The 25,208-nt window shown below is 43.2% G+C and overlaps 1 protein-coding gene and 1 long non-coding RNA gene across 7 annotated transcripts in view; both read left to right on the top strand.

The window, feature by feature from the left end:
- The window catches only part of GLI3 (GLI family zinc finger 3), a 281,330-nt gene that overhangs the window by 161,317 nt on the left and 94,805 nt on the right, over positions 1-25,208 (top strand). For 5 of the 6 annotated variants that reach the window (XM_058725475.1, XM_058725474.1, XM_058725476.1 and 2 more), the window contains one exon: positions 24,765-24,967. In XM_058725475.1, the coding sequence (XP_058581458.1) occupies positions 24,765-24,967 (203 nt within the window). Of the gene's footprint in view, positions 1-19,143; positions 20,780-24,764; positions 24,968-25,208 lie in introns of those variants that run through there. The other variant, XM_058725479.1, reaches the window with a different exon arrangement.
- LOC131509602 (uncharacterized) lies at positions 6,453-8,857 on the top strand. Its single transcript, XR_009260603.1, has 2 exons — positions 6,453-7,379; positions 8,173-8,857. It is a non-coding gene; the product is annotated as an uncharacterized LOC131509602 (long non-coding RNA).

Genomic DNA, 25,208 nt, shown 5'->3' with positions numbered 1-25,208 from the left:
CACTGACTTTACCAGGACTTGTGCCCAGTAGATAAATCTAGAAAAGTGTAATGTTCTGGAAAAATACCAGTGAATGCATCTTATTATATTACTGAGATTTTTTGGAGCATTAATGACAGAACCTGAATGTATATCCAGAATCAAGCAGATTTTTCCTTCCTGGTCTTCTGTGTATTCCATGCCTTGCGTGGTTATCAGGGCTGCAGCCTTGCATAACTCCAGGAGGCCTTATTGTAATCTGTGGGGGTGGGTGATGCTCTCTTGGCCAAACATTATTGTATTTTCAGATTTCACTTGGAAATTTAGACAATCGCAATATTAACGCTCCTCTCCCCCAGAATACAGTGGTATGTTTAAGTGACTTACCTTGCTTCAATGAAGAAAGTACTCTTTCTCTTGCATTTTGAGTGCATTTTTTTTTTTTTTAATTAGAGTTAGAATTCATTTAAGCATGCTCCCTTTTAAAAACTAGAGGCGCCTGAATGGTTCAGTAGGTTGAGCATCCGAGTCTTGATTTTGGTTCAGGTCATGATCCCAGGGTCTGGCTCCAGGCTGAGCATGGAGCCTACTTAAGATTTTCTCTCTCTCTCCCTCTCCCTCTCCCTCCCTTCATCCGCCCCTCCACCCTACTTGCAGGTGCAGGTGCTCTCTCTCTTTCTCTAAAAAAATAAAGATAAAAATAAACTAGACATAGTGTATTAAAGGAAACCCAAATTATAAAGTTTTAAATTCCACGTTTATTCTGGATTTTTACTTGGGAGAAGTGTCTGTCTTTTACACAAATTTTTTTTTGACCCAGAGTTGTCTCATTTATGGACCAATATGAATTGAATTTCAGACAGTCCATTTGCTTCATACTGAACTCTGCAATTCATTTTCCTAAGCGGGGTCCTTAGTGACTAACCCATTACAATAATCGAAGCCCCACAGAGCTTGCCAGTTGAGCCTAGAGCTGCCCTTGTCTGGAGCTGTGGGTGTGTGCCACACTGTGCCCAAGCCTGCAGCCACATAGGCTGCCCCATATCACCATCCACGTCAGTCATTCATTTCAGCAAGCCAGTTTCATCTTCCCTCTTCTTTGGAGAAATGAGCGCTCATGTTCCGTTTTATTCGGCGGCTCTTTATTCTCTCGCTTGAGTCAATGTGGCTCTTCCCGGGGCTGCCCGACTCACTGGAATTATTCCACCTAAGCAAGAAGAGGTGTCCCTCCTACTGAAAGTGGTCCGCAGCCTGGCGCCTGGGGAGAGGACTCCGTGCACAGCCGATCATTAATATTAGCTGTGACATCGAGTGCCCTGGAAATAAGTAAGGCTTTGCCCCATGATTGTGACTGCCTTTTAGGGAGGAGAGCAGGAAGATGAGTAGCAAGGTTGGAGCATGAATAAATACATTTCTTTCCAGGGAGAGAAAGGTCAAAGAAAAGATGCATCATTATGGTAAAAGCTTAGACAAAGGAAGAGTAAGGAGGTGGCTGGTGCTGCTACTCAGTTCCCGTCCCTCTTTTCTTCCCGCCCTCCCTGAAATCAGCACCTGGCTTGTCTTCCTAGGTCCTGTCCCTATCACGAGCGCATGTAAGTTGTTCAAAGCAGCCTTCAGTCTGGCCACTTACTTAAAATTTTGTGATGGGCCCATACACATGATAGTGGTTTTTTTCTTTCTGTTCCCTCCAGTAAAGTACAGAGATTGAGCAGAACCTTGTATTTGTATTTGGGGGCATAACCAGTTTGGACTGTTTGAATAGTACAATTTAAAATTAACAAAGTAGGGGTGCCTGGGTGGCCCAGTCAGTTGAGTGTCTGAATCTTGGTTTCAGCTCAGGTCATGATCTCACAGTTCATGGGACGGAGCCTTGTGTTGGGCTTCAGCTGACAGCCTTGGAGCCTGTTTCCTCTTGCTCTCTCTCTGCCCCTTCCCCCCCTCAAGTACACTCTCTCTCAAAATAAATAAACTTAAAAAAAAAAAAGAATTAAAATGAACAAAGTAGGGGTGCCTGGGTGGCTCAGTGAGTTAAGCGTCCGACTCTTGATTTGGCTCAGGTCATGATCTCATGGTCAGTCATGAGATTGAGCCCCCTGTCAGGCTCTGCACTGAGCGCAGACCTGCTTGAGATTCCCTCCCCCACCTCTCCCTCTCTCCCCCTCTGACCCTCCCCTGCTTGTGGACACTCTCTCTCTCTCTAAAAAAAAAATAAAATAAACAAAGGAAAGTCCTTTTTTTCCATTCAGTGCTCTACCGTAAACATTATTAAGACTGGTAAAGTACAATGACAGATTCCATCAAATAGCTATAGCAAATATTGTGTAACACCCACTCGCTCTGCCAAAAAAAAAAAAAAAAAAAAAAAGAAGAAATGAACTTGATTATAATTACATCTCTGGAGTACAAAGACTATCTGTGTGTTTCTTTGCATTTGCTGGGCCAGATTCACACCTTATGCATAAATATTCTTTTCAGGAATGATGATGGGCTATTTGTCTTAGGCCACTGGAGGATCACTGCCAACGTCTTTCTCCTGTTTTTGTTTGTTTACTATTGTTAGAGTGTATCACCTTTATGCCAACAAGGCTAGCACACTTAGAACTCAAAATCAAAAGCTTAATTAATATTAAGATTATATTAGGAGCACCTATAATGATGTGATGCTCCTTAGTGCAATGCATTCCCTGGTACTAAATCATTTACTGGTGGTAAAAGTCCATAGTCACCTAATGTGACTGGGTACTATTTAATATACATTTATTGCTGCTTCCCCGGCCCTTCATATGGAAATAAAGTTAATGAAATTAACAATCTTAAATGGAAAACCTAAAAAGGATAGCACACTTCCAAAAAGAAGGGGGGGGGGGGAAGAAATGAATAGATAATACAACGTGAGAAAATATATAATGGCCATAGCTGTTATATGACATTTTTGCCTAATTAACTATGGGCGAGGTGCAATTTTAGACACTTGACATAATTATCTCCTATAATTCTTAGAGCAATGCTATGATGGGGTGGATACTACCAACCTTATTGTAAAGATACAGAGGCCTTGACCCAGAGAGATTACAAGGCTTGGGAGTAAGTAGTGCATCAGATGTTATGACCCCCTTTATACTTGACTATTTTCCTCTGCTTGTGAAAATCAACACTGCAGATTTTGCTGGTCTAGTCTATGCTTCCTCGATGAGCACAAAATAGTTGTAACAGTACCCGATAGGAAGTTTTCAGTGTCACTGGCTGTCAGTGTCTTATGCGGATTTCTAAGGTAGGAAATACGGCAGCGTGAAGAGCCTTAAAAAGCCTTTTGACCCGATAAGCCTATCAATGGCTGGAAAAATCAGATACACATCAATGTTTGCGGCTGTAGAATTTGGGACACCAAACAACTGGCAAGTTTACATATCCAGCCATAGGGGGTGGGCTGGTAAATTGTGATTCGTCAATTGGTAGCCTATTGGGCAAAGCCTAACAGTTTTACACTTGAGAAGACCGTATTAAAACATGGGTAAATAATGGTCAGCGATTATAACGGTGTGCTGTATAGAACGTAAGCCATGTTGGACTAGGTCACCACATGTGTCTTCCTGGGACCGTCTTCCCTCAGATACCCATGACTTGCTCCCTCATGTCGTACATTTGTCTGCAGTGATGTCTCCTTATCTGAGAGGTCGTCTTTGAAGACCATCAACTGAGCAGTTTGTCAAACTGCCCTGTAAGCCCAGTACAGGCCCATGGCCTGGTTTTGTGAATAAAGTTTTTTGGGAACACAGCGACTGCCACTTGTTTACTGTTGTCTGTGGTGGCTTTAGCAATCAAGGGCCTAGTTGAGTACCTGAGACAGAGAGAATATGGCCTGCAAAGCCTAAAACATACTTTGCCAACCCCAACCGAAAATAACACCCCCTTTCCAGCCCTACCCTTTGTCCCCTTTTTCTGCTTTATCTTTCTTTTTTTAAAGTTTCTTTATTTTGAGAGAGGGAGGGAGAGAGAGAGAGAGAGAGAGAGAGAGACAGAGGGAAAATGAACAAGTGAGGGAGGGATGGGGTGGTGGTGGTGGGGGAGAGAGAATCCCAAGCAGACTCTAGCAGAGCCTCGATGCTGGGCTCGATCCCATGAACTGTAAGATCATGACCTGAGCTGAAATCAGGAGTCGGATGCTCAAGTAACTGAGCCACCCAGGTGCCCTATATTTTTCTTTCTTTTTAATCAGTGAACACGTGCACAGTATTTTCTTCTTTTAGACTTTCATACTGCTAATCCCAACCCTTTTTCATTGCCTGTCATGTCACTTTAAAAAAGCAAATAGCTCTTATTGTTTGGTTATCATTTCTCATGATTAACGGAAAAAATGGAAAGCCTGCCTAATTTTTAAGAACGACTTTAGACCACCTTCATGCAAAGTTCCTTGTGTAAGTATGAGAAGGTGGGCGAGTTTCAATCCTGAAACTTTAGACATTTGAGTGAGCCCGGCGGCCTAAGTTTAGACCAACCAGTACACGTTTCTTATTCTGCATCAAAAAAGGAACACGAAACAAATAAACGTATACTCCAAGGGCATAACACTTCTTTCTGTTTTGCAGTATTTCTAATGACTGAAATATTGAATTCGGTCATCGGTTGCAGAGAAAGCAGGCCCTAATTATAGCGCACATTCACAGAGTCTGAGCGGCAGCTTCTTGGATAAAATTCCTGTGTTCTTTGTGCTGCGCTCAGCGGTCAGGTCTGGGAGCAGATATTGACTGGAGGTATTCACGGTCACTGAACCGGAAGCCGCCGGCTCTATAGAGCCTGCTGTCAAACCTGTTGCAGGGGGCCTGGGGGCTACTGGACTGTAACAGACTTTTTTCTTTGAGTACAATGCTTCCACTCACGTTAAGCCTGGCTTCAAAGAAAACAGAAATTTACTGCCATGGTTGTATTTATTTTTCAAAATATGCGTTTGAGAAAATGGAACTTGAACGGGGTTTGTCCCAAAGGGAAGAAAGACACTTTCAGGTGAGTTCCCTGTGATGAATACCACCCGGACCAAAGCTGCCCTGCCCGCTGTGGCCCTCTTTCCTTCTCTTAGGTAACAGAACCCGATTTTTCCACCTAAACAAAGACATGCCATTTCCTATAGCGGCACAGCAGGCTGAGTTCATTTCAGACCTTTCCCCAGGAGAACAAAGGCCTATGACACAGGACTGCCTGTCACTCATTTCTTTTTTGTTACTCTCGCATCCCTATCCCTGCCCCCAACCATATTCATATGTCAGAAAATAAAATGGTCACAGATTTGTTTCCAGAAACCTGCCCTTGCTAACTTTCTGAATCTCAAGTAACACATGAGCAAGATCTTTGCATCTTTGGCGATACCACGGACCTGGGCATATGGAAAGGAAGCATCGGGGAAAAGGTCAGTTTTGAAACACATTCTCTGAGTCCTAAAGTTAGGGGGGTGTTTTGGCAGAACATTCATTAGATAACTGTATTGAAAAGAACATTGAAAAAAAAAAATCTTGACCATTTGTAGTTTTGGTGTAATCTTTGTTAAAGACATATCAGAATAGTAATGGGTATCATTACATTGCAGTTGGGTAAAAATCCACACCTTGGTCCCATGGTTTATTGGTCCCATGTTTGCTTCCTGAGCTAACCCAGCTCACATGGTTTTCGAAATTCTGGTATGGAAATACATCAAGTGCAATGCTAGATCTCTACCCTTTGCTGCTGCCTCTCCCCTCCTTTCTGTCTCTGTCTCCCTCACACACACACACACACACACACACACACAGGAAGAAAAGAATGTGCAGGAATAGCTAAGAAGTGGCAGAAACTGCCTTTAGGGCATGAGAGTGCATTCCCCGTAAAGAAAAAATAAATAAATAAAGGCCTGTAATCTAACACCACAGATATTCTAAAATCCAGTCACTTAATATTCTGGTTTATGCAGCATTTCACATGTTTATAAGTTATAGATATTTAAAACTTAATTATACAGCCTCAGAGAGATTACAGATTCATTAAAAAGTTCTCCATTGGGACTGCTCTAAGGGAATTGGAAGTTTAGCCTCAATCTGAAAATCTAAACTAATACCAAAATGCGTTATTGTATAGAATCACAGTTAAAGGGGGTTTTATAGATTCACCTCTGAGAGCCCTGTGGCACTGGGCAGTAGTTATACCTGTGAATAGTTCCTAAGAAGCCCCATCCTCCCCAGGCCCCGTCACCCCCTGGTAGTCAGAGCTCTGCCTGAAGGAGTTACCTTAAGTCCTTGCAGGTTAAGTGATCCCCAGGGCCTTGCACGGCTAATGTGCATCTCCCGCTGCCTGGGAATGAGTTAGGGTCTAGCCAGGGAACCACCAATACTCTTCTTCTCGGGACATTCAAATAGTACCCAAATATCGCCAAGTTCATCAGAAATGAACAGCATCTCTGTTACATGGGGCCAGGGTGGGCGGGGGGTGGGGGGGTGGGGGGTGGGAGGGAGCAGGAGAGAGAGGCACTAGCAGTTAAATGATCTGCCTCATTTGCAAAACAAATCACCAAACCATGTTGCTTGAATATGATTTACATTTTAAGACAGAGTCCAAAGAAAGCATTCCGGGCTTACTAAAATGCCTCTTGCCTCTATTCAAAGTACTCTCTGGCTCCCCCTTAGAACAAAATTCCCATATTCCTAGCCTACACGTTTGCCACATAAGTGGTGCACACCAGTAAAAGTTTTCAGAAACAAATTCAAAATTGCCAATCAGTTACAAAGACTATCAGAGCTCTGAGAGGGAGTCTGATTTTAAAAGGTTTCTTACATCATATTTGCCTGGGATATTACAGATTAATGTTAGAACTACGGTTGACCTTTGAACAACGTGGGGATTAGGGGCACCAACCCCCCAGTGCAGTTGAAAAGCTGGGTATAACTGTTGACTCCCTGAAAACCCTAATTGCTAACCGGCCTGCTGTCGACCAGAAGCCTTAACAGTAACGGCGACAGTTCTTTAATACATATTTTTTGTGTTGTATGTGTTATATACTGTGTTCTTACAATAAAGTAAACTAGTGAAAAGAAAATGTTAAGAAAATCACAAAAGAGAAAACACATTGACTGAAATATGCTGTTTTATTGAAAAAAATCTGTAGGTAAGTGAATCTGCACATTTCAAACCTGTATTTTGTTCAAGGTCAGCTGTATATTGGAATATATTATTTATGTACCTAATATGTTTATTGGATTTTTAAAATTTAAAGTAAGTATTCTCTGTACCTTCATTATTTGACTACATATATTATGTATTCTATGCATCCACACAGAGCTCACTTCTGTCCATTTTCTGTGTGGTAATTTCAGTTTGTCCTTGGGATTAGTACACATGATCTTCCTTCTTAATGGAAGTAGTCAAGAGGGGACAAGAAGGTCAGTCTAAAGTATTTTAATCTTGTTTTAATGACCAAAATCGGGTCACCTCAGTCTTTGGATTTCAGGACACAGCGATACATGTAGTTACGTGTATTCAGAGACGGATGATCTAAGTCAACGTTCCACTGGAAATCGGGAATTGTGGGTGTGGGGGCTGAAAAAAGGGGTCCAACTTCCTGTAAAAGACAGCGCTAAGCCCACGGAGGGCTTCTCTCCAAGTCGGATAGTTACCCTCCCTGTGAATGTCATATGCTATTTGCACGAATGTCATATGCTATTTGCATGAGAGGATTTTCTACATGGAGTCCTTGAGCATTTCGTGGGTCTGGCCCCATTCTCTAGAATGTGGCTTGCAGGCTGTGTGGGTCTGACCTGGGCAGTTCGTGCACTTGCCAAGGCCTTCCTGTGATCTGAAGAACAGTCAGAAGATACATTACGCCCTACGTAATCTGGGTTAACCTTCCCGCCTTGCCCCATCTTTTGACCCAGGCAGACATAGGACTTTGCAGTTATTTTGGTTATTGTTGTATGCTGTTTCTCTGTTTGTTGGGAGGAGGGAGGTATGTGAACACTGAATTGCGAGGAATGAAAAGTGGAGTCTACCCCTTCCCCCCCAAGTGTATCAGAAAGAAACATCCTTCTTGGTCTGTTTGCTTTGCAAGGGCGTTCTTTGATGAGGCCTTTGTCCCAGGGCCCCACTGAAGGCTCAGTGTACTCAAGCTTTAGAAAAGGCTATTGGCCCTTCTTTGTTTTCTTTGTTGAACTGTTTATTTTGCTTTCTTCCCACGAGGTTCCCTGGCCTTGCTCTGACAACGCTTTTCTGCATGAATTACATTCCTCCGGGCCACAAGTCTCCAGATTCTTCCAGCCCATTTGATTCCAGCCTGTGTGATTAGTCCATCGCTTCGACCTGCCGTGGGTCCCTGCCAAGCAGGGTGCTTACTAAGTGCCTCTAACATGGAGACCTAAAGACACTTGGTAGCCTCATTAGTGAGAGGGTGGCACTCCATTCCAGTTTCGCAACACAGCTGCTGTTGAAGCATCATGAGCTTTAAAGTCGCTGAAGGGTGATCCTAGTCATTTGGTTTCCTTTCCATGTGAATAAGGCTGTTGGAGGAGGGTAGTTCAGGCAGTTCAGGGTATGACACCCATGCCCAGTTCAGTAGCATAAATCATCCTGGGCAGGGAGTGGAGGGAGGGGGTTGGGGGGAGCCCATTAGCTCCATTTAAGTTGAATCTGCATTTTGAAGGAATTTCATATTCATTTTCATAAAATGCATTTCTGTGTGTTTAGAAATAATGAGCAACGGTCATAAAAATTATTCAGATACCTTAATCCTAGCCGTGATATTTTCTTGTGCATATATGTTATTTTCTGAAGTATGGTTAATGACTGAGACAGAGATGAGCAATTACCAGGCTTATGAATTAATGCTTTTTAAACCTCTGTTAATAAAGATTAAATATTTGGGTAATGAGGTCTACCTTCATTACAGGTATTGGTAAAACACTGTGCTACCACTGAAAAAAAAAACAGCTGTCTTAATAACAAAGTTCTGTCAGAGATCTGTTCACCTTCTGGGTGAACATGGGTTCTGGAAGAACCCATCCTTTTACGCCTGAGCGTCTAGACTCTAATAAGCAGGTGGGGTATGTGGTACCTTCCTGGGAACCTGCATTTCTTGATTGAGTGCCTGCAAGTAGTTTTGACTTGGAACTTCCCAAATGAGGACCCAGGAATTTGCTCAAAGTGATTGATCACATAATCTGTGATGAGAATTGTACGCAGTATAAATACCTATTTATACATAGAAGCTCTTCCTTCATGACCTGGGGGAGGCCCCAAACAGTACGGCCAGGGCATGGCCCTGATTCCTTGGGGTCCTCTCCTTTTTTTGCTGGGCCTGGTTTGAACTGGGCTCCTGGTGCCTGATCTTTGTGAGCCCTGGAATGGCCATAAACTGTGGGGCACAGACTTTCTGTGGAGGGGCCCTCGCCAGTCTTCTCTTTGGCAAATAAATGCATTCACTCTGCGGGATCACAGTTCTTCACCCAGGGAGGATTTGTCTGGAAGGTGGCAGTTAAACCTCTTTTGGCTAGACGGGCGCTTTCTTGTTGGCATGGGCTCTGAAAACAGATCCCCCAATGAGCTGAAACACAGCTGCCATGACACTTCCTGTACCAGATTACAGTTTTGCTCAGTAATCATCTCTGAGCACACCCCAGTATAAAGTTGGTTATCTTAGCCCATGATAATACTTTTTTCTTGGGTTTCAAAGTGTGATTTCAGAAAATTCAACTATAACTCTGCTGGCATATGGCTTGTGATGATCATCTTCTTAAAACCAGTTTCTACGTTATTTTCCAAAATAAATGTGGCCCTCAGTTAAGTTCCATTCTCTGCTCTGTCACAAATTAACCGGATCCTTGAACACTGTCCCTGACCTCACTGAGCCTCCTTGGTTTTATCTATGAAATAGAGTAGTTGGAGTAAATGATCTGTAAGATCCTTAACATCCCACCGTTATGGGCAAGTTTTGATTTGTTCATTGTTCCCCTTTGTGTGGGGCACTTAGAATAGGAATAGAATATGAAAATATTGTGGCCCTCATGTCATTTTTGTCTCCTGCCCCTCTTTCCTTCTGTGAAGGTCTGCGGGGAGAGTCTTGCCCACACCCAGAGCATGTCTCCCTCATTCTTCCTCATGCTCTCCAAGTGACGCTTTGCACATCCCTCTGCTGCCAGCACAGAGAGCCATTTAAATATCATTCAAACAGGTTGCCTTTGGAGTAAAAAGGTAACTGGAAAGCCATACCATCTGTTCTATTAAGAGCCTTAATAATGTTGGGGCACCTGGGTGGCTCAGTCGGTTGAGCATCCAACTTTGGCTTAGGTCACGATCTCGCGGTCTGGGAGTTCGAGCCCCGCGTCAGGCTCTGTGCTGACAGCTCAGAGCCTGGAGCCTGCTTCCAATTCTGTGTCTCCCTCTCTCTGCCCCTCCCCTGCTCCTGCTCTGTCAGTCTGTCTCTGTCTCTCAAAAATAAAGAAAACATTAAAAAAAAAAAATAAAGAGCCTTAATCATGTTAAAATATAGGTGTATGGAAGCATAGATGCCCATATTTGTGTTTGGTTTGGGGTAGTTTTCCTTTGTGTTGAAAATCATAGACTGGGTTTGAATCCAGCTTAGGTATTTGTCCTATGGAAGCCCAATTTCATTATCCAATCCCATTTTCCATCAAGAACTCAGTGAAGGAGCATATAGATAGCACTTAACACCTGCATCTGTCGGGTCACAGGTATTTGACAAATGGCAGAATTACCTAATACGTATCCATCATATTACCGTATTTGAGTCGAGTCTAAGTTGTGCGTCCTTTTTCCACCTGTCCCCGTCTCTGAAATTGGAACGTGACTTACAACCTATAGCGTTTCATGATCACTGTTGGTGACGTGGTAGCGGTGAGGAAGTTTCAGGTATCCATGACAAAATTATTTCTCCTTATATTTCCCTTTTTGTGCAAGTACTGGAGTGATCCATGATAAAATCTATGTGTGAATAAGTCTAAAAGACCTCTTTTGATAAGTATAAAGCGAGAATTGAAAGTGTAAGTATTGTCATTCTGAGTGGTACCTAACATAATGCTGCATCTTTATTTAGCTCAATGGCATCTTGGCTTTGATGGGATACAGTATATAGCATATGTAACACATATATATTGTGTCTGTAGGTATGTAATCAGCAAAAAAAAAAAAAAAAAAAAAAGTCTTTCATTGTCAAGTTTTTTTACCCCAAGAGCACAGCCAGTTTTTCCCAAGTGTTATAATAATGTGCCTAGTTGCAGGAATGTAAAGTTAAAGTATAGACAATGTTTGGGAAATGCTGTTGCTGCCTAAACCCTCCAGGATGAAGGGGAGGACGGCTTTAGCCTGGAACACTGTAGAGGAGGGAAGCATGTGTTGTGTGCAGGTTGTGTTGGCATATTTGTGCAGATGCATAGCACAGGCTCTCGGAGGGTAAGACTTCATGATTAATGGTGTTTATTCTTGACAGAAGCCTCCTTTATTTATCTGCAATACAGTTTAGCGATTTTATCAGGCACCTGAATGAAAAATATTCAGTCATACCAATATTGCAGTGTAAATTGAGTAGAGTCACTTTTTATTATATCTTTCTGCCTTATCATCTGCACAGTAATTTTCTAGCAGAGGTTTGATATGGAAAGGCTGGATTTAGCTGTACTTGACACAAAGCCTCTTCAATTTCCCCTAAAAGTTCAGGCTGCTCTTAGAAATGTGTGTGTGTCTGTGTGTCTGTGTGTGTGTGTGTCTGTGTGTGTATAATATATAAACCCTCCCTCTTATCCAGGCAATTTCAGGATTTGAAAGAATAAAGATAAAATGCACAAACCTGGATGGGAAAAGTGTTGTTAATATAAAAATATCTAATAGCTGTGAACTCACTGGTAAAAAGCTCCTTTAGTGTTTAAGCCGTGGCTCAGTACTGAGCCTTTGGCGTGGCTACGTGGTCCCACTTTTTTCTAATCAATCACCATCCAAATCCAATCAGCATAAAACCAGACCCTTTCATTTCTCCTGGGAATAATATCAAAGTTGAAGTCCAGAGTGGCCCAGGGGGGACATTAGTCGCTGTGCTGATGGAAAATGCCATTCAAGAGAGAAAGGAAAGGAAATGAGATCCCATTTGTAGGACACTCAAGAAAAGAGTCCCTAAATTTTCAACCAAACTTTATTTAAGTAACAGACTTCATCACATGAGGTGTCGGAGCTCATCAATGGCAGACAGGGACAAAAGATTTGAACCATAGAAAAATTATGCGATTTTAGGACCAGAGAGACTTTAAGCCTGGTGGGTCGAATGGAAATCCTCTCTGCCAAAGACTCACATTTTACAAATGAGCCACGTAAAGCCCAAAGAGCCATTTGCAGTAAGCGTGTGGTCCTAGGCACACATCCTCTAAGGGTCATAGGGTCAAGCCAGGAATTCCAGCACACCATTTAGACATTTCCATGTGCTTAAATCTGCCCCTGCTGTGGCATCAGAATCCTGGCTTTCGCTGTGGAGAAGAGGATAGTAGTTAGTACACCTGGTGGGTCCTTTTCCAGTCGCCAGGCTCCTTGTCGCTTTTCCACAGGGATGTTCCTCCCTGTGGCCAGGGCAAAGTTTTCTGAAGCCAGGATAGTCAGGACCCTACGGAAATTCTCATCCCCTTACATGGAAGCTAATGCTTCCTTTCTGTTGAGTGATATAGACAAATTATTCCCTAGTACATTAGATATACTCTGGTGCCGTACTTAATTTATTTTTGAAAAGTCTGATACCTTCCCAAGGGTGAAAATTCTGGAACGTTGATAGGTATACTGGGGCATAAAGTCTTAGCACATAGTAGAGTCCTAGAGGTCTATAGCCAGTGAAATCTAAATAGCCTGCCAAATCAAACGGGCCCACTCATTTTACCTTTACTAGGCCGGAGGCACCTAGCGAATCTTGGGGATTTTATTCTGGAGGAGAGCCATTTAGGTAATTAATAATAGTTCCTTGATGAACTTCCCTATTATCCCTTAAAGTAAGGATAACTTAAAGAAGGAGAGAAAGCGTGAGTCAGATATATTTTGCCAAGGATCATAAGAGACAACCCTGAAAACAACCTAGTCAGTAGTTAACAGTAATAATAATTATTATGAGGATTGTCATAGTGATGGAGTATAGAAAGTTGACACCGGCTGGTGGAAGACAGACCTGTGCTCGGCATGCCAGATTGCTGCTGAGAAAGGATACTCTGGCTGATTCTTGAAATAACCTCTCAAAATAGAAATTAACACAGAAGACTCATACTCATCTGGGCTCAGAATTCCAGATGCACCCTTGTCTTTGGCATGAATATTCCCCATACCACCTGCATAAGGGTTCAACGTGAAGCAAGGATTTACTGTTGGAACCTAACTTCCTGTTTCTAATTAATTATTTGCACCCAATATCTGAAGCCTCCTGCTAAGTGATCTCTCAGTGAAATAACAGATCCTGGCGTGGGGGCTCTCAAGATTTTTAAAATATCTCTTTACCTTAAATTGTTGAAATTTCCAGGTAAATTCACACAGACTTGTGTGTTGAGTTGGTTAACTCCAGCAGTTTTTTTGTTTTGTTTTGTTTTGTTTTTTTTAAGTTTATTTATTTTGAGAGAGAGTGAGAGTGAGTGTGAGAGAGCATGAGTTGGGAAGGGGCAGAGAGAAGGAGAAAGAATCCCAAGTAGGCTCTGTACTATCAGCACAGAGCCCCACATGAGGCTCAATCCCATGAACCATGAGATCATGACCTGAGCTTAAATCAAGAGTTGGACACTTAACTGACTAGGCACCAGGTGCCTTTAAATCCAGCAGTTCTTTTTTTGAGACAGAGTGTGAGCAGGGGAGGGGCAGAGAGAGAAGAAGCAGGCTCCAGGCTTGGAGCTAACTGTCAGCGCAGAGCCTGATGGGGGCTCGAACTCATGAACTGTGAGATCATGACCTGAGCTAAAGTTTGGACGCTTAACCGACTGAGCCACCCAGGAATCCAGCAGTTCTAATCGAATCTCTTGTATGTACTTTATGGTCCTTTTTCTTTGCACCTGGTGGGTATCACGGTTCAGATCCAAAAGTTTCCCCGCTGAAGGACGTCATGGTTGATAGAACTCTACATGATCAGAAAGCCTAACACCTGGACGAACATATGTCACATTGCCCAGGGTTTTTCTAGATACTCTTAGTTAGCTCACGGGGCTTAGGTCTGTGCCAAGTCACCCCACACTATTGTGTTCCCGTATCTTTCTGTTTTGCTGTGCGTTTTCTTTTTGGAAAAGAACACTGCCCTGCCACTTTGAGTGCTGCTTTTGGATAGAATTGGTAATTCATTAAATTCCAAAAAATAAGGTCTGTTAGAATGAATGGAAAGTTGGCAGGAATGTCAGAGAAATCAGACTTGGAAGTTTTTGTCAAAACTCCCCTCCCCCCCATTTTTTTCTTTTCTCATGGCAATGAATTTTTGAAATAAAACCAAGAATAACCATGCCCTTGAATTTACTTTGGGAGGAAAGAAATCCTGTTCGCTTTACTAAGGTCAAGTCAAGTCGCTCATTTATCTGCTGTGTGAGGTGAGGCCAGGTGGGGTGCTCCTAAGGCTGTCAAATAGATGACTAATCCTGGCTGCAGAACAGCTCCATCCCTGGGGGGTCCCGGGAAGTCACTGAACAGGGAGGCCATGAAAGCTGGGTGACTTTGGCCTTAACCAACCCAGAGCTCTAGAAAATAGCAGCGGCAAGGAGAGTGTTGGTTGTAGGGACCAGTGTTTGCTGAGAACTTACCATGGGACAGGTGCCAGGCTGAATGCCTTATGCCTTCTTTCTCGTTAACGCTTAAACAGTACAACACTACTTCATTTCCATCCAGGCCTAAAGAGCTTACAGCAGAGCAGACTTCTAAAGATCTGGTCACTCAGAGGCCACCTGGGTGGCTCAGTTGGTTGAGCGCCGACTTTGGCTCAGGTCATGATCCCACAATTCGTGGATTCAGGCCCCGCGTTGGGCTCTGTGCGGACAGCCCAGAACCTGGAGCCTGCTTTGGCTTCTGGGCCTCCTCTCTCTGCTGCCCCTCTCTCGCTCATGCTCTGTCTCTCTCTGTCTCTCAAATAAACGTTAAAGAAAAAAAAAAATTAAAGATCTGGTCACTCAGCACCAAATCTGTCTCAGGGCTTGTAACGTTGACCTGTGTGAGAACTACCCTCCACAGGGAGAAACGGAGGGGAGTGAGTCCGGAGGCCCCGTGGGCCTGGCGGGATTGGCCTCCCCCGTGGCCTGCCCAGGGGGAAAGAGAGAGCATTCACAGGCGAAGGTAACTATTCCAAAGGACAGCCTGTGGTCTTAGAGGAGGAAAGGAGAAAAGGACAGGGTTCATTTGCTGTGTTACCACAAACGGGATGGGAAGCTCTCTAGAAAACAGGGCCCCATTCAGTGTTCCAGAATCTTACCACTGAGAACAGCTCTATGCCCCTCCATGTGCCAGGCATCAGGTTAGCAAAAGAATCATAGCTGGACGTCTGAACTTCTGCACTAGGGAGTCAGAGTGGTTTCCTTGTCAAAGTGGTATCTCTGTGGACTTTGTGACAAGACAACATATTAGTTCTTCTAATAATTAGTCCTTATATTTACATTTACAGTACATTATAAATACGTTAATTATTATTAATACATTATAGTTCTATTTTTTAATCTGTTCATAAATAACACATAAGTTATATATTAAGATATGTAATTATATATTCTATTAATAATTCTAAAAACTGCATACTGTTAACTTTTTTTAATGGTTCTGTTTTTCTCACAAACTATACAGTGATTGGGTAGTGACTGAAGGTAAGGAAGATGATTTCTCATATATTTATTACACATCGGAAAAAGAAGCATACCGTCATATGGAGTATTTGGGGTCCATTAGGATAACAAAAGAGGCTGCTAAAAAAATATATATGCCTTCATGGAACGAAATATTCAAAACCAATGACAGGTTATTTAGAAACTGTTTGATCAGCTGCCACTTGGGTCGAGGATCCTGCTTTCCCCACTGGTTCTCTGTCTTCTTCCCTCGTTTGTGACGTGTTACAGACACGCATTGATCAGGCTTCTTCTATCCAAGAGTTGGTGCAGAAAGAAGACTTACGCCGTGGGAGGTGGTCATTTAGCTCTAGGGGTTTATTTGAACCAATAGTGTTTGTTAAGAACTCTTTTTGATAACAGCACATTGCACATTGTGGTTACCTGAATGGACTTTGTTATTTATTTTACTATCATTATTATTATTATTTGAGTATAGCCGACACACAATATTACATTAGTTTTGAGTGCGCATGGTCGTGTGTGGACAACTCTGTACACGTTGCTGTGCTCACCACAGGCGTGGCCACCCTCTGGCACCTACAGTGCCATTATAGTACCATTACTACATTCCCCTGTATTGTACCTTCTGAATGGCCTTTCTTTTAAAAATTCTTTGACTGTTTTCCTGACCTTGAAATCTCAATCTGTTAACACAGAATTATATTTACAGTACAGAAGGGAGGTAAATTTTGTCAAGTTATTCTTTGCAGCCTTCTCAGGAAGGAATCAAGTCAAATTCAGCCACAAACAATTGCATTATCCATGTGATAGCTATATAGCGTTGGTTCAGTTGACAGAGGAGGTGACTGACAAGGGTTGGGGATATTCACGTGGCCTCTCCCTTTGATTGGCTTATTAGCAGGACCTTTCCTCCCCCAGAATTAACATACAGAAGCCTGTCCTCCATGGTTTACTTCGAATTTACACTCATGTGCAACTACATTGTCTGTTTAACAGCAGTAAATGTTATTATTTATGGTATTTTTTATGCATCAATAATTTGTAAATTTCAAGAGCTATACATATATATCTATTTGACTGTCTGAATTTAATGGAAATGGTTGAAACCACTGTGGCACATATAGATGTGTGTCTCCTTTTTAAAAAAAACATAAAACATATACATATAGCTCAATGAATTGTAATGAGTTATCACAAAGTAAGAACCTCTGACCACTAGCCAAATCTAGAAATAGAACACCAGCACCCTGGAAGCCCACACACCCAAAGGTAAACATTAGCCTGACTATCCTAACGCTAGCGTTCAGATCTGTCTGTTATTGAACTTTGTATAAATGGGCTCATACAGTATATTATACCCTTTTTGTAACCGGGCTTCTTCCATTCAACATTGTGAGGTTTTCCACATTGTGGTTGGTCATTTTTCATAGCCGTTCCCTGTTTCATTGTATGAATTATTTACCCATTGTACTGTTTTTTTTTTTCCCCTAAAGATTTTATTTGTTTAAGTAATCTGTACAACCAGTGTGGGGCTCAAACTCAAAACCCCAAAAGCGAGAGTCTCACGCTCCACTGACTGAGCCAGCCAGGTGCCCCACCATTCTGGTGTTGATGGATATTTGGATGTTTCCGATTTTAACATGAATAACGCTGCTCTGAATGGTCTAGGACATTGTGGCACACGTGCACACATTACTGTTGTGGATGTATCAAGGAAAGGAATGGCTGGACCATAGGGTGTGCATTTATTCGAGTACGTAATACCCGGCTGTTTTCCAAAGATGTCGTGCCAGCTTATGTATGCACATTTTTTGAGAGTTCCTGTTGCCCCAGATTCTCATCAACACTTGCCACTGTCCCTCTTTTTAATTTTAGCCAACTCTGTGGATGTGTACTGATGACTCATGATGGCTTTACTCTGCACTGCACTTATTGATGATGTTGATGTGCAGTCTGGTAAAAGATATTAAAGGAACCTTTTAATATTGAGGGAAAAAGTATAATTTAAAATATGAGTATTTAAAAAGTACATAATACCTGAAAAAAGTGCCGGTACTAAATATGTTAAAATACTGATTTTGGTTAGATCCGGATAGCTTGGACATAGGGAGTAACTTAAAAAAAATTTTTTTTAATGTTTAATTATATTTGAAAGGGAGAGAGAGAGGGAGTGAGTGCTAGCGGGGGAGTCAAGGAGGGGCAGAGAGACACGGAGACAGAGAATCTGAAGCAGGCCCCAGGCTCTGAACCCTTAGCACAGAGCCCAATGCGGGGCTCAAACCCATGAACCAAAAAGTCATGACCTGAGCCGAAGTTGGTTGTCTAACCGACTGAGCCACCCAGGCACCCCAGGGAGTAACTTTTTTAATGCTGATTTGAAATAATCTCAACTTTTTCATTTATGGATACAAACTGCTTTTATACTCAGACGTAAATAGGAAACACAAATAAGAAAATCATTTGGGAAAATCCTTTGAAATAATGTTTTACCATTAAAACAAGTATTTCTGTTTTATTTGTTAAAGAACTTAACCATAGCCCTTGAATTTTATATAAGATAATATTCAGCACCCTAGCACTAATGTGTACAACAAGCAATATACTCACCTTCATCTTCAAAGGCCATTTCTATTCAAATCATATCTTCATTTTGTAGTGCAGTTCACGTTCCATATATTTTGTAACCAACATGCATCCTGGAAGCTTCCTGTTGGTGCTTTCTGACTCAACAGATAACACTCGCTCAGCACTTGCTGGTTAGACATTCACCTGTATATGCTGTTCATCCTATGTGGCTATAAACTCTTTGAAAGCAGGGACCAAATAATCATGTATTTTGTTTCCTGAAATTCCTCCAAGTGGTGAAATCATAATGGATTCTTAGTAAGTGGCTTTTCCATAAAATGTATATAAATGAACAAACATATCATTGAAAATATTCATCTATGTAGTTATGCATGTAGTTTTTAAAAACTGAAATCCAACATGGTAAGTTTGTAAAAGCCTGAAGTCAGTTACACACTCCTGGGAAATACTCTTTAGCTCTAAAGGTGATGGCATTGGGATCTGAAACGGATCCATGCTATCAGCTAGGGCTGTAGCAGCTGTTTTTTTAATGTTTATTTATTTATTTTTGAGAGAGAGAGAGGCAGAGAAGGGGGAGAGAGAACCCCAAGCAGGCTCCACATTGTCAGTGCAGAGCCTGACGCAAGGCTTGAACCCATGAACTGTGAGATCACGACCTGAGCTGAAACCAAGAGTCAGATGCTTAACCAGTTGAGCCACCCAGACACCCCAAGGCTGTGGCAGTTTAACAGAGCAGGTATTTACACAGGGGTGGACAAGTTTAAAGGCCCCCAAAGTGATAGGAAAGCCTCCAGGACGAGCAGAAGTTGGAAGCAGTTGCCGACCCTAATCTGAAGGTGCAGATTGGAGGGAAAAGTGATTCAGTGGGGGCTAGAGCCTCGGATGGGATTACACTTCTGGAGTTGTGGCCTGGGATTGGAACACCACCAGTGAAACTCCAGCCAGCGAGAGCAAGTGAGGGGAATAAATACCTTGACTCTTTCCTCTAGCACCAGCTCTTGCCAGTACATCTCATTAGGAGAATCCAGAGGGAAAGTCAGCCCACCAAGGGAGTCTGTACAGACCAGCCTTCCTGGGCATGCAGTGGCTCCAGGGGTAAGGCTGGCAAATAGAGAGTGATCGACACAGCCGTCTGTACACTTCAGGGTCACACGATGCTCCTGGGACAGAGGGAGGTTATCTGGAAGCTCACCCTGAATGGAGGAAAAGGTGAAGTCCAGGATCGTACAAATTTCTGACGGGCGTCTAGCGTATTAGCCACGGACGTTTGTGTTATTTGTTTCCTTCACTGAATGGAAAGCTAATTTTTATTATAAAGTTTGATTTATTAAAATCATGCTTATTGAATAATTAATTAGTTGGTTAAAGATACATTATAAGGGATAACTCCCCTTTGTTCTCTGGTAGGCCACTTCTTGAATATGAAGAGTATCTACTGGTTATACAAGGAACAAAATTAAACAAAAGATAAACTTGTTAGGTAAAAAACCCCAACGCCTCATTCTTCTGGTAGTTGGAGCCCTCATGCAAAGGTGCAAGAGGTATGTGTACGTTTCCAGTGTCCCAAGCGATGTGAAAGCCATTGTAATAATCCAGCATATAAACCTGGTTTAATGCTCTCATAATGGGTAAGGCAGGTGATTAAATACTGTGATTTTAATCTTGGCATTTCAGTAACCCAATAAGATAGATGAAAAGGCAGTAACAAATTAGATTATATAATGCTATTTCATTCTAACTAAGAAGTCCAGTTATCCTCTGCAATACGTGTTTTTGTTTTTAGGTTTATCATAGTATTGCCGTTAAAAAATGCTCTAATAAGAATCCACTATTCTTTTCATCGTAGTCTCTTTTCATGACCTTGTGAAGAACCTAATCCGAGGTCAAGTTGTCTCCACAAACACAACTTTATATTGCTTTATTGTCTTTTTGGGAGAACACCAAAATGATTCCCACCTTCTTTCTTATCTGAAACTGTACTTCGTCTACCTGTTGGGCAATGTGGAAACCACACGACAGCCCTTCACTGGGTTTTTGTGGCCTTGGAAGAAATGGAAGCGGAATATAGGGTATCATCCCTGGGTGGGCATGCCAGGCCTCGTTCACGTGAGCCAACATGGAGGGGTAACGGGACATCAGCTGCGCCCTGACAACCCTCTGTGGTTTGGGCCTCTGCTTCCCAGACAGCAGTTTGTATGATTTAGTTTGGAGGGTCCCAGGCATACTTCTATACTCTTTGGCGACAACATAAATAGCACAGAATCTCTGTTCTTGGAGCAGGTTGTAAGTGTCCGTGTTCTTCCTAGAATGTTTGTTTGTTGTTTGGGTTTTTCTCTCCGTGGTTTTCGCCGCCTTCGATGAGCAAGCCACGTACAGCCCCAGAACAGGGAGAGAACAGAAAGCTATAAAGGCAGAGAAAGACAACGGTAATCTTCAATTCCATTTCTGTGTATCTACTAAAAATAGAAACCAAGAAGGGGACGGCTGTAGTTTCTTTTCCTGGTGGTATTGTAATCCCCAGTGCAGACTTTTAGTAAGCTTGGCAGATATTTACCAGGTCAAGTTTCTGATAATTTGTGAAAGAATATACGTCATTTATAGGGAAGATTTTTGTGGGTGCCTCCTCCACACCTCCCACCTTCTCCTCCTTCAAGAATCCGTCCGTCTGGTTGTAATCTTGAATGGTGCTTCTATACAAGCATTGAACACATCCACCTGTTACATTTAAAGACCTCAACCTGCCCTCTCAGATTTGCTTTACAGTTTAAAACAAAATAACTGTCAGATGATCTTGCTGCCAAGAATTTGGAACAGCAGGGAAATTGGAAAGGAGTGTCCAAAAGTCTTGCTATTTGGACACTTGTTTGCTGAGTTCAGAGTCACACACACCAGTCTTGTTGGGTGGTTCTTAGGACCACCAAGAACATCAGCGACCACCACCATTTACTGAGTGCCCAGGGCTTTTTTAGCATTTATGGAGCCCCTCCCAGGAGGGAGCTGTTGTTCCATGTTGTGTAAAAGGGAACTTAACCTTCAGTGACAGAGTCAGTAACAGACTGCATTCAAGTCCAGTGTTTTCAAAGCTCTTGCATTTAATTACTGAGTTCAGGGGCACTTGGGTGGCTCAGTCGTTAAGCATCCGACTTCGACTCAGGTCATGATCTCATAGTCTGTGAGTTCGAACCCCCTGTTGGGCTCTGTGCTGACAGCTCAGAGCTGGGAGCCTGCTTCAGATTCTCTTCACCCTCGTTCTCTGCCCCTCTCCCACTCATGCTCTGTCTCTCTCACTCTCAAAAATAAATAAACATAAAAAAAAATTACTGAGTTCATGCTTTAACCACCTTGTGTGGTTTTACGATTTTACTTGGAAATCCAAGGAGGCGCTTCTAGGGCTCTGTCGGGTTGGGGAATGAAGCAGACAGGTACTGCTTTGAAAAGAGGGTTCCAATATTTCAGTGTTTGACAATCGCATAGTATGCTATATTTGCCATCCCTAATATGTATGCATGTTTGTTCATACGTATGTATATTAAGAGTAGAACAAATTAGTATAATATGTATGTATGTATGTATGCACACATTGAACATTTATTAGATACCAGACTCAGTGCATAAGGTTTTCCTTAGATGAAGTTGCCAAGACCCCCCAGGGGGTAGGAATCCTTCCCATTTTACCCATAAGGACTAAGAGACGGTGGTTATTGCATACGAAGTCACACATGGGTTCCCCTCAGCCCCCGAGCCCTTCCACGGTACCACTGCTCTGGTGGTCTGACTCACCTGTGTCCAGAATTCCTGATGGCCCCCTCACTGGGTAACCCTTATTGAGCATTTTCCTATTTGTATCCTGGGGATGGCTGGCCTGTGAATTCTAGAAGGTTTGTTGCTCTAGGGCAATTAAATAACTTGACAGCTTTCTTATTTGCATTCCTGTCTGAAGGCATGTCCTACCACCTTTATCAGACCTCGTATCTCCTCAGCATCATGTCTCTGGAAGGGACATGCGTGAACGTGGCATTTACCACAGTGGGTGAAGGTTCCTGACTTCGCCTCCACGAGGAACCGGCCCTCTTCTCTGCTATTGCTTCTTCCTGGTGTGCAGAGGGAGGGCGGGGCCCTGGCATCTTGTGGGGAGGCCGTGACCAGTCCTCGTTCCTGGCTGCTCCTTGCAGTTCTCTTCAGTCTTCTTGTGGGTATGGGTCAAATGCAGGTGCGGGCGGGTGCAGATGTCAGATTTCCATGGACTTGCACGACGAGGTGGGCCTCGCCTGTCTCCTGGCTTCCTTGCTTCCTTGGGATTGGTGACCGTCCCGGCCCCGCCTCTGGAATTTTCACGTTGTTCTGGATGCTGATTATTTATTTATTTATTTATTTATTTATTTATTTATTTATTTCCTGTGTATGATTCTTCAAAATGAAATCTAGGCCTCTAGGAATATTCTCATGACCCTGGTCAATTCTGGAATTCCAGAAAAATTACAGGTTGCAATTTTTGTCTAAAAGGAAAAAGAAATGCCACCGCCCCCACCGAGTTTTAGTCCAAACTGTTGAGACCGAGTATGTTGGGGATCACAGGCTGTTACCTAGTGGATTTCTTGAAATGTCTGCGTTTCCACCTCTCTGCTGTGTTGGTCTCCCATCATAAATCTATAGATAGGTTTGTATTTTGTAGGAATTATTTTTGAATCAAACTGGAAAGATTGATTTTCCTTTCCAGTAGAAAAGGAATTAATGAACTGGAGGCTCCCCATGCTCTAAAGTAGCAACATGTCTGGGGGGAACTTCGGATTTAACCAAGGACGCAGAGCCAACTTGTTTTGTCATAAAAAGCTAAAATAGGAGAGCCTCCTAGGTTGTGCTGATTTCTATGTAAGTGTAAGTAATTTTACTAGTTTCTGAGTGGGTGCAGAAAGCCTCAAGTTGTTTTGAAAAGAAATTGCTGTTTTCAGGTGGTGAATTCTCCCTCTGCCCACGTGTAAATTTAGAAAACTCTGGATTTTTATTTTCACCAAAAGTAGCATCTGAATAACAAATAAAAAGCCTCCTTATTTTTTTTTTTTTAAGTTCAAAGTGAAAAAGAGTAAGAGCAAATGAGAATATCCCCCCCACCGACCATATTTCACCCTCTTTTATTTTCCGCTGAGAGAAAATGCATTATCTGATCTTCGGTTTCATTTATTTCGTGCCTCGCTGTGCACTTGGTGGAGCTGGCTTCTCCCAAGATTATGTTCTGACAGGGTGATGGGGCCCAGCACCCGGCCGACAGGGCGCCTTTGCTTCGGGAGGCGTGATGAAAAAATGTTTCTCCCCTCCCTTTCATCTTACGCCTAAAGCCACAGTGTCGCAAGAGGAATTTGCCCTTTCCAGTAGATCTGTCTGTATCGCGGCCTCTTGCTGTTAGGGCCATCCCCTCTGTGAATGAGGAAGCGGAGAGCACAGGCATTCAGCCTGTCGTAGCCAGTTCACTGGATTACCCACACAAAACATTTCCTATTGGAGACGAAACCAGGCGGTGAGGGGGGGTGGATGCCCAAACTGGCCATTCTAGAAACTTCTAACCCCCGGGGAAGGACTCCCCAGGAGTGACTCAGGCCATGGTGGCAGCAAGGTGTGTTTTAGAATCTATTTTCATCAGCTCATTATAACCAAGGCATGCGCTTGATCAAAACCCCGTTCTTTTCCAACTTCGTAGCCCCAGGTACTCCTTCATTACTTCATTGCTGGACACGGCTGACCAGGGCGCCACTCGAAACATGAGTGGCAGAGGAAAGGCTCTCTCAGTGCTGGTTCACACAGACAGGAGGAGTGGTCTCCCAAACAGTGAAGCCCAGATCTGTAAAACTGGTTTTTCTCACAGCTGCATGACCCCTGCAGTAAGCATTCAAACACGGATATAGAGTGTCTCCTGTCCCATTTCTTGCAGACGTTTGCAATTAGCGTTCTTTATTTGTGGACAACTCTGCTGTGTGCGTGACCGGATGAATTTGCAATTCCTTCTCTCGGTCTTTCTTTTTTAGTGCAACGCCATGATGGTGAGAGGTAAGTCCGCAGTGGTAAAACTAATGTTCTGGTCAAATGGAACATAGAATCACAGAACTGTGCTCAACTCAGGTGCCTGGTGTGTAGAATACTTTGTCCTAAGGGAAGCCAGAGGCCAACCTTTATTTTTCTGTACTCAGAGTGCCACGAAATGTCTCAGGTTAATTTTCTTGGCCCAAACAATCGCGTGGTAGCATTCTGCCTGCATTTGTCACCGTGGTTTTAAGGTAATGGTACTGGAAACGTATATGGCTGATAAATTTTCCCCCAAGACATTTAAAAATCTTTCTTCTTTTCCTTCACAGACAGCCTGTGCCTATGGAGATATTTGTCTCACCCGCACCTCTTGTGTCTGGTTTTCTTTCTGTCCAGGCCTTCTGCCTTATCTAGTAGCCCCACGTATTCAGACCTGCCCTTCATCAGGATCTCCCCTCACCGGAACCCCGCTGCAGCTTCTGAGCCCCCCTTCAGCCCTCCGCACCCCTACATCAATCCCTACATGGACTACATCCGGTCTCTTCATAGCCCGTCCCTCTCCATGATCTCGGCAGCCCGGGGGCTCAGCCCCACAGACGGTAAGTCAGTCCCCGACCAGCCCTTTCCCCCTGTTCCACCCATTGTGCCTCACCTGGAGCGTGATATAGAGCAGCTCTGATGTTTACTGAATGTTTCCCGTGTGCCAGGTGCTGTGCTAAGTGCTTTAAGAGCATGCTTTCGCTTCAGCCTTGGGACACCTCCATGAGGGTGGGGGTACCGTCTCCATTTTCAGGCGAGGAGAGCAATGGGCAGAGGGGCCATGTAACAGGCAACATGGCC

This window comes from Neofelis nebulosa, chromosome 4 (genome assembly GCF_028018385.1).
Source record: "Neofelis nebulosa isolate mNeoNeb1 chromosome 4, mNeoNeb1.pri, whole genome shotgun sequence".
NCBI classification, from domain to species: Eukaryota; Metazoa; Chordata; class Mammalia; order Carnivora; family Felidae; genus Neofelis; species Neofelis nebulosa.
This window is presented reverse-complemented; position numbering and strand designations above follow the sequence as displayed.